This window comes from Cucurbita maxima, unplaced genomic scaffold, assembly GCF_002738345.1.
Source record: "Cucurbita maxima cultivar Rimu unplaced genomic scaffold, Cmax_1.0 Cma_Scf00007, whole genome shotgun sequence".
Taxonomy (NCBI): Eukaryota; Viridiplantae; Streptophyta; class Magnoliopsida; order Cucurbitales; family Cucurbitaceae; genus Cucurbita; species Cucurbita maxima.
The window spans coordinates 5,266,566-5,276,198 of NW_019272023.1; the positions used below are offsets into that span (position 1 = coordinate 5,266,566).

General features: G+C 35.1%; 2 protein-coding genes across 2 annotated transcripts; one reads left to right on the forward strand and one right to left on the reverse strand.

The window, feature by feature from the left end:
- The first annotated feature begins 2,225 nt into the window (after window positions 1-2,225).
- Window positions 2,226-6,138, forward strand: LOC111481476 (zinc finger CCCH domain-containing protein 30-like). Its single transcript, XM_023126904.1, has 2 exons — window positions 2,226-2,505; window positions 3,494-6,138. Exon 2 carries the CDS (start codon window positions 3,504-3,506, stop codon window positions 5,682-5,684), a length of 2,181 nt encoding a protein of 726 aa, XP_022982672.1. The 5' UTR covers window positions 2,226-2,505; window positions 3,494-3,503; the 3' UTR covers window positions 5,685-6,138.
- A 2,114-nt stretch (window positions 6,139-8,252) lies between these two features.
- LOC111481909 lies at window positions 8,253-9,473 on the reverse strand. The gene is made up of 3 exons (XM_023127516.1): window positions 8,937-9,473; window positions 8,677-8,862; window positions 8,253-8,591 (listed from the first exon to the last, which is right to left on the reverse strand). The coding sequence occupies exons 1-3, from the start codon at window positions 9,462-9,464 to the stop codon at window positions 8,307-8,309; spliced, it is 999 nt and encodes a 332-aa protein (XP_022983284.1). The 5' UTR covers window positions 9,465-9,473; the 3' UTR covers window positions 8,253-8,306.
- Window positions 9,474-9,633: the final 160 nt, after the last annotated feature.

Genomic DNA, 9,633 nt, shown 5'->3' on the forward strand with positions numbered 1-9,633 from the left:
TATAATTTTGGCTGAATTAATAAAAATATCGATTTAATACTTTATTTTAAAAATATCCTTTGACTTTTAAAAATTTTAATAACATCTTTCACCTTTATAAAAAAATTTGAAAATGCACTAAGCATTTGAAAAAGAGTTTTTTAATATAAATTATTAATACTTTTAATTTTTTAAAACATTTTGAAAATACCAAAAATACTCATTAACTTTTAAAAAGTATGGTTAATATCCTTAAAAAATTTTAAAACATTTAAAAAATTGTATTAATGAAATTTTGGAAGTTGAAAAGTATTTTTTAAATATATATATATATATATATATATATATATATTAAAGGTTAATTGATATTTTTGAAATAAATATTAAAAATTTCTATTCTAAAAATATTTTCAAATTTTATTAAAAAGTTTAAAGATTTATTAAAATTTTTAAAAGTACGAAATTATTTTAAAATAGAGCGATATATATTTTAAAAGTAAAAAGTGGGGTTTTTAATTATATATTTTAATAATATTTAAAAAAAATATGGTGTTTGTTATTATAATATCATAAATTTTAAAAACCCCATATAAAAATGATAAGTCTTAATTAAAAAATGATTTTTTTTAAATGAGCAAGTATCCTAAGATATATATTGTTAAAAATTAAAACACCGACTTAAATATTAATATTTTTGTAAAATCATTGAATTAGTAAATATGTATTTTTAGTTCAATAATTCTGTACGAGGTCTTCAATATTTTTTTTTTTTCGTGTCAAAATTCAAATATCAAAGAAAATTGAAAGGAAAAAAATTGGAATTATGGAAAATAATGGGGCGAAATTCAAATTTCTCAAGTGACTTTTATTTTAATTTTGAACTTTTACTCGTTCGGCTAATAATAACAATTATTATTATTATTATTATCATCATCTTAGAGAGGATGTTCATGTTCTTCCATTTTGATTAATATTTTTGTTTTTAAAATTCATATTATATATTTAAAAAAAAAACTAAAAAATCCCATCCAAATTATAAAAGGTGGATTTAATCACATATTTTAAAACTATTTTAGAAAATATGTTAATTATTTTAATTCAATAGTTAAAGACATTTCTGTCCCTCTTAAAATAATTGTAAGTTTGAAAAAGATAGTAAAGACTTAAATTGTTTAAATGCTATTAATAAATTACTTAAATTGTTTTTAATTGCTTTAATGCCATTATTATAATATTTCATTCAACGTAACAATAGAAGCGCAACTTAAATATTATTATTTTATTATTATTTTAAAAACCATAAAGTTAGTAAAAAAAAAAATAATCTTTAATTTCTTTTGAAAATTGCATTTTCTTAAAATCTACCAAATTTAAATTATTACAAAGATTAAGAATATTTAACGTTGTAACTGAGGTTAATAATGAGTTGTAATTTATAAAGATTTGATATTTGAGTTTTATGACATTTTAGTTATTAACGTAACACGTGTTATGGATAAATATAATTTTTTTTAAATAATTAAAAAAAGAATAACTTGACAACCCACCGAACTCGAAAAAAAAGGGTTGAGTTGGAAGTGAACTATATTCGAGTTACTCGGGTCACCAACTCAAGTTACACTAAATTTGACTATAAAAACTAGTATTTTTTAAAAAGGAGTGAAATTGACAATAAAAGAGGGAAATTTAAGAAAATTAAAAGAATTATGTGCCGAAAACGAAAAACGAGAAAAATCGATTTGGGGGTAAAATTTAATTAAGAAAAGAAACAAGGACTTTGTTGCAAAGAATTCCGAGTGACTTTTATTTTCTTCTCATATTATTCTTTTAAAATTTTATTTTGTCTGAAAGAGACTTTACCCTTTTTCTTTTATTATAAAACTGAAAATTCGGAGCCTCTGTTCTGTGCGACTTTTCACCTCCTCGATTTGACCCCACATTTAACTACAATTGGACAAATGGCCACATTCCATTGGCGGACTCCAAACCCCCGCTTCCATTCCACTTAATCATCCTCCTTTAATTCCGCTCCACTGTCCACCTCCTCAGCCAGTCAACACCTCGTCCTTCACTACCACTAAGCCCCACCCTACTTTCTCTGGCCAAGCCGGTCATCCCGCTCTCAAAAGTTTCCTACTTAATTTGCCTTTCATTTCGTGTGAATTTCAATGTCATTTCCCCTGATTTCCTTACAACTCCCAACATTAAATTTAAATTCCCCCAAAACTTTCCAATCCGCATTTCATTTCAATTTCAGACGTTAATTTCTTCTTCTTCTTCTTCGTCTTCCTCATCTCCCCCCTTCTCTCTCTCTCTCTGAAAACTCTCTCTTCTTCTTCTTTATTTCCTTCACCGGCGCCGTTGATGATGGCCTTTAGCTTCATCTTTCCGATCTTCTTCTTTTCCTTCAGTGAAGTGGCTTTTTCTTCCTCCGTTTTCTCCTCCGATCGATGAGTGCCACTTTCGAAGCCCGCTTTCTTCTCTCTCAGATCTCTGCCTGGTTTTCTTCTGCTTCTATAGATAACTGTGAGTTTTTGTCTTATAGTTCGGATTGTGCTTCAAGCTTAACATTTTGGAAAAAATATTCTTTTTATTAATTTTATATTTCGTTCGGATGGGGGATGCAGGGGTTTCAATTGGAGTTTAGTATGTGTGAAGTTTTCATTAAGTTTTATTGTTGTTATGTTGTGAGGATCGTGATATTACAGTTGACGTTTGTTGATACTGATCTGCTTTTATCAGCATCGTTTTCTCTTGAGCGACCTGCTTTGTTAATTTTGAGTTTTCTCTTCTGGATTTTGATTCTAATGTTTCTCTTCTGTTTGACTTTGTCTGGATATATATATATATATTTTAAATATTGATGTGTTCCGTTTGTTTAATTTCTGTGATCGTTGATTTTCTAGGAGTTAAGGGAAGTTGGGAGTTGTTCTTTGGTGATTTTTGCAAAGAAATTTTTATAATATTAAGATGAAACAGATTGCTTTTAGTTGAAACTCTTAAGCTTCAGATCGAAACTTTCATCTTAGTAGTATCGTTTTTAATTCCGGTGATAATCGCTTAGCATATAGTACTAAAATATAGAATCATATGTCAAGTATCAGTACAGCTTTCCCCGAGTGTGGTCGCCTGCTGTTTACCTATTATATGGGTTTGTTATTCGTCTTAAGCTCCTGTGGGTACCAGTTTTCAACTCTTGGTTGGTCCTCATCATTACACAATTGGAAAGTACTCTTGGGTGGAGTGAGTTTCTGTTTTCTGATGTATTTGAGATTTTCTCGGTGGATATTTGTTATTCATAGGCCTGTTATGTTTTGTTGCTTTTTGATTAAAGAGTTTTGCAATCCTGTTCACTGATTATCCTAAACTAATTTATTGTAGAAGCTTTTTATTTGCTTATTCTGGTGAGCTTTTGAACATATTCTTTTCGTATTTGTATTTAATTCCCTTGACCTTCTGATTTTGTTGATGTAATATGAGGCATAAGTGCACAGTTTTTTTTCTTTGATTGCAGATATTTGAGTATGTGTGGTGGTCCAGAAAAATCCAATTCTGCATCTACTACTTCGGCCAGATTACCTAACCCCAAAGACATGAATCATTTAACTGTTGATTGTGAGGATTCTTTTTATAGTTTACTGGAGCTTGCTTCTGACAACGATGCAGAAGGCCTCAAGAGTATGATGGAGTCTGATTTGTTCTCTCTTAACAAGTCTGGACTCTGGTATGTTCGTCAAAAAGGTTCAAAACAAGTTGTTAATGAGCACAGAACACCCCTTATGGTTGCTGCCACATATGGTTGTGTTGATGTTCTGAAGCTTATACTATCATATCCTGAGGTTGATGTTAATCTCTCATCTGGCACAGACAAGAGCACTGCTCTCCACTGTGCTACTTCCAGTGGTTCTGTGAATGCTGTTGATATTGTCGATTTGCTATTATCTGCTGGTGCTGACCCGAAAACCAAGGATGTTAATGGTGACCGCCCTGTGGATGTCATTTTCGTTCACCCGAAATTGCAGAAGCAGAACACAAGGTTCAGGCTAGAGGAGCTTCTCAATAATCATTCAAGTGGATCTTTGGACGTGTCCTGTTTACATTTGTCACTCAAAATGCCTGATTCAGAGTCACCACCACTTTCCTCTTCGTTGGAGGATGAGTTTCGATCTACACCCAAGTCTATTTCTTCTCCCAAATTTACTGATGGGTTTGCGAACTCTACAAAGGAGAAAAAAGAATATCCAATTGACCCATCACTTCCTGACATCAAGAACAGCATATATGCAACTGATGAGTTTCGTATGTTCTCTTTCAAGGTGAGACCTTGTTCTCGGGCGTATTCTCATGATTGGACCGAATGTCCTTTTGTCCACCCAGGGGAGAATGCCCGCAGAAGAGACCCAAGGAAGTTTCACTACAGCTGTGTTCCTTGCCCTGACTTTAGAAAGGGGGCTTGCAGGCATGGGGATATGTGTGAATATGCACACGGAGTATTCGAGTGTTGGCTTCACCCAGCACAATATCGAACCCGCCTTTGCAAGGATGGCACCAGTTGCAATAGGAGGGTCTGCTTCTTTGCTCACACTAACGAAGAACTAAGGCCATTGTATGTGTCCACTGGATCTGCTGTCCCGTCCCCACGATCAATTGGATCTGCTCCAACTGTAATGGATATGGCTACTGCATTGGGTCTTCTGCCTGGTTCCCCTTCATCAGTGTCAGCTTTATCTCCATCTCCATTTACTCAGGCCATGTCTCCCTCTTCCAATGGTGTGTGTCACTCTTCTGTGAACTGGCAGCAACCAAATGTACCGACTCTTCATTTACCAGGAAGTAACCTTCAATCCAGCCGATTGAGGTCGTCTCTGAATGCCAGGGATATGCCTCTGGAAGATTTGAACGTCTTGCCTGACTTCAACAGCCAGCCACGGATTTTGAATGATTTGAACTGTTTCTCTCAGCCTTGTCCGACTCCTGTGTCTGTGAGCCGATCTGGCTGGACCCAAACTCTAACTCCTAACAATCTTGAAGAATTATTTTCTTCTGAGATCTCTTCGTCTCCTAGATTCTCCGATCCAGCTGCCAATGTCTTTTCCCCTACGCGCAAATCAACAATGCTAAACCAATTCCAGCAGCAGCAGCAGCAGAACATGTCATCACCCATTAATACAAGCATTATGTCCCCTAAGAATGTTGATCATCATTTGTTGCAGGCCTCTTATGGAGTTTCATCCCCGGGAAGGATGTCGCCAAGAAACTCCGAGCCACATTCCCCTATGGGATCTAGGTTCTCCGCCTTCGTACAGCGTGAAAAGCAACATCTGCGCACTCTCAGTTCAAGGGAGCTTGGATCTAATGTCCCAAGCTCATTGATCGGATCTCCTATCAATTCTTTGCCTAAATGGGGGTCCCCCAATGGAAAGGTGGATTGGTCGGTTGGTAAGAATGAACTGGGTCAACAACTGCGAAGGTCATCTTCTTTTGAAATGGGAAATAACGGGGAGGAGCCTGACTTATCATGGGTTCAAACCCTTGTGAAGGAATCCCCACCTGAGATGCTTAAAGAGAAGCTGGCAGTGCCTGGGAGGGGCGGTGCAGCATCCGGTGAGGGTCTAACTACTACTAAACCACAATTAGAATCCACTGATCATTCTGTGATTGGAGCTTGGCTTGAGCAGATGCAGCTTGATCAGCTTGTAGTGTAGCAAGTACAACAACAACAACAACATTAAATTCTTTCTGGGTAAGGTAAGGTAAGGTAAGGTGAAGCTGAAGATGATGATGGAGGGAGGAAGGGTTGGAAGAAAGGTCAGATTGATTGATTGATTACTCTATTCCTAAAAGGATCGTTCAATTACTTACCATTCATTATTTTACATCAGTCAGCGAGTCAGTCAGTGAAGTCTCTGGGCCAAAATATTAAGAAAACTCGTCCAGGATCTATTATATTTCTCTATCCATTTTCTGCAATTTCATTTCCAATTCCAACAAAGGCTTCTTGATTCAAAAGCTGTAGAAACCAAGAGCTTTTTTCTTTTGTTCTTTCTTTCCATCTATTTAATTTTTTTCCATCCATATATGAAACAAAAGATTGTCCCCAATCTGTTGAGAGTTTCCTCTTATTATATATATTGATGTAAAACTTTGAATCTGAAGTTATTTTTTCTTTTGTTCTTGTTAATTATGATAGAATCTGTGCATTGGAATTTGGAAGTGTTGTGTTTTGATGTGAGATTTGTTTATTAGGGGAAGGAAAAGGATGGGGAGGAGGATCCGTCCCTCCCAAATTGGATGTGGATTGGTTCCTTTAATGTGGAGGAGATATGGTAGACATTTATTAGTGTTGATGATATTGTGGGGTGTAATTGTGTGCCCCATGGAGGCGCAGTGGGTAGGGCCATACTTCTTAATGGGGATTGAGGGAGTTTAGGGTGGGAATGGGTAATAAGTATCCATCCTCTTGTTTGGTACAACGTTAGCACCCACTCGGCATCGGAATAAATTTAGAGATGTACATGGAGGGATGAGACAAGTTTTTTCGTATGTATTCTTGTTCCACGTTTCAATCATCGTTGACATAGTTTTGTGGGAAAGTGTAATGATCTAAGATTAGCACTAACATATATTGTTCGCTTAGGTTCGTTACATACCGTTATCGGCCTCACGGTATTAAAACACGTTTGTTGTGAAGAGATTTCTACTCTTATAAGAAATGTTTCGTTTTACTTTCTAACCGATCTGAGTTTCGTTCTCCTTTTAACGATCTCACATTATACCATTTGTAACCATTCAAGCTCATCATTAGATCTTTCTAACTGATATGGGTAACCACCCAATTTCTAACATTTTACTAAAAGATCTTAGATATATTTATTTTTAAAATACCTAAAATCATTTTTTAAAAATAAATTATTGAATTTAACTGCAACATTTATCATATATATATATATATATATTTTAATCTCTTTTTGTTTTCATTTTAAATAATTTTATTTTCAAATTTTATTGTCAACAATAACAATAAATCCTAACAGAAACTTATAAATGGATGACTCCAGATATAACCCTTAAAAAATAGGCTATAAATATTTTAATACTTTTCTGTTTTATATTATTGAAGTAATTTATATTTAGTTAATTAATAATTTAGTATGAGGGTTTTAAATCAATGTAATGATGTTTTAATTATAGATTATTTGAAATTTATATTGAATTTTGATTTTTTTTAATTAATGCACCATAATTATTTTGATTTTATCAAATTATTTAGTTAATTTTAGTTATGAATTACGCATTTTATTAGTTTTGAACTTTTAAAATATATATATATATATATATATATATATATATTTTTAGAGCGTTTTGTTAATTTTGAACTTTCAAATATAATTTTTTTAGACTTGAGAGACGTGACGTTTATCGAAAGATTTTACATAATTTATCTTTTTAATATATTAGATATAAAAATTGAATGTACCGGAGTTACTAAATATTTTTAAAGCTTCTTTTACTAAATATTTTTAAGGGAGTTTTTGGGTTGAGTTGGGTCGGGTTGGAAAAATTTGTTAGACTCAATCTAATTGTACTCTTAAAAAAATTTCAATAAAAAATCGAACCCAATTCAATATGCCTATCACTTATTCCCCTATAGAATACTTAGACGAGTAGTTCTATTTAAGTGATGATTTCATGACTTGAACAATGAGACCCCACCCTCTCATTAGCCAGAGACGAACTTAGTTTATGATTGGATTATAAATAATTTATTGATTAGAGAATGAGTGGTACTTAAAGTGAAAGATGTAATTACATAGATATAACGGACTTTTGATCCAGTTGTAATTACTAACAACTTGTTAAGGGTTGATTTGCTAGTAATGATTATATCAATAGATATTATCTCTTACAATCCATAGTAGTATATTTATGTTTACTTATATGGTTGGGTGTGTAAGTGCAATCGATCTTCCACTTACCCTACAACACAGTCTTTGTGTAGATGGGGCGAACGCGTACCGTAGGTCGACGCTCGTGGATGGGCGTCGTTGTGGTGGTTGATAAAGGAGGCTACATGTGGTATGCCACAACAAGAAGGCCAAGCTTTTTTCTAGGCTTGTGGATGAGTTGCAAAAGGTGAATGGGGTGATAGGGTTTGGGCCGCCGTGTGTGTTCTCGGTTCTCGGATCGACCTGATCCGATCGGTTCTAGATCCATTTTCAATTTTTTTTTTTCTTAATACATATTAAAAGTTTATAAACTAAACTTATAATTTAAAAAAAAAAATATTTTTTTCTCATTAAAAATCAAAATTGGTAGGCTAACAATGATCAAGAAGTTAAGCAAGTACTATTAAAGATTCGAGTGTGACGCTTCCTATCGTAAGCATTTTGGACGACCAATAAGCAATCAACATGCCGATGAAACTGGGGCTTTATGATTTTCCAAACCACCCTATAATTCGAAATGAAATTGAGTCGAATTGTGAGCTCCAATCCTGCTCCTGATTCAAGCTTATCCTCTATTTCTCTCCCCGCACCGTACATTGGCTTCTTGCTAGTACCCACATTCAATCGAAACGTCGTCGTTCCACTCTCCGCGTACAATCTCGGACCCTATTTGAATGACCCACATAAACAATAGGATTAAATTGATGGTTGAGCTAATTTGATTTAAGAGGCATAGAGAATGATGGGTTACTTGGGAGGTTGCAATGGGAAGAGGCCCAAAAGACATATGAAGAGATGGAGGAAGAATGTGAAGGGCAAAGAGCTTTGAGTAGTTGTCCACAATTACATCCATGGTGCAATTACATGTTAGGATCTTTGTTCCAACCCCTGTCTTGTCCACTCCTTCTCCGAGCATGAACTCGTCTACTTCTCTTACCTGCATCCATTCCCGTGTATAAGTTTTAGATTTTATAAAGTTTAAGGAATTATTAGGCACAAAATCAAAATTACCTGGACAGAAATAATGGGTGGGGGAGGGTTAGTGACAATGTAAAACACAAGCAAAGCCATTCCCATACTAAAAACAGCTCTCCAACTCAGCTGCAAGCAAATCCAAGCATTAGCATCCGAATTCCTATACGTAAAATATGTCTTCCAACACCCTCTTCTCTTCTTCCCATAATACCATTCTTCCTCTTCCTCCGCCTTCTCCCGCTTCTCCTCCGCCCCATCGCCGCCGCCCACCATCAGCCGAGCCTCCCCGTTGTCGGTCCCACCCCCGTGGTTCGATCCACATGATGAGGAATAGTGGGAGAGAGTGAAGCGAGAGGCTTCCTGGGTCTGGTTGCGGTGGTGGTGGGGGCGGCGGCCGTTGGGGAAGGTGTCGGAGGGGAGAGGTGAATGGCAAGCCGAGGACTCTGCTGGGTTTCGGATGTCGGAACTGTTGGCGTGGGAGAGGGTGGAGGGGCTTTGTACGTAATAAGCACATGGATAAGAGTGGAAGAGAACGGGTTCTTGGTCTTCGGCGGCGTCCATCATCGGCGGAGAGATGATTTCTCTGACATGTGAAACGGAATAATGGGAGGGCTTTTAAACTTTTCATAATCAAGAGAGAGAATAAAAATTCTTTTACTTTTTTTTTTTTTTTTTTTTTTTTTTTTTTTTTTTTTTTTTTTTTTTTTTTTTTTTTTTTTTTTTTTTTTTTTTT

What these genes read in the sequence shown, in the direction of transcription:
- LOC111481476 (XM_023126904.1), top strand. Translation starts at nt 3,504, where the DNA reads ATGTGTGGTGGTCCAGAAAAATCCAATTCTGCATCTACTACTTCGGCC.
- LOC111481909 (XM_023127516.1), bottom strand. Translation starts at nt 9,464, where the DNA reads ATGATGGACGCCGCCGAAGACCAAGAACCCGTTCTCTTCCACTCTTAT. An exon ending in CACCCATTATTTCTGTCCAG is followed by an intron (nt 8,863 to 8,936) that starts GTAATTTTGATT and finishes GAATGGATGCAG; the next exon opens with GTAAGAGAAGTAGACGAGTT. An exon ending in TTCCCATTGCAACCTCCCAA is followed by an intron (nt 8,592 to 8,676) that starts GTAACCCATCAT and finishes TCATTCAAATAG; the next exon opens with GGTCCGAGATTGTACGCGGA.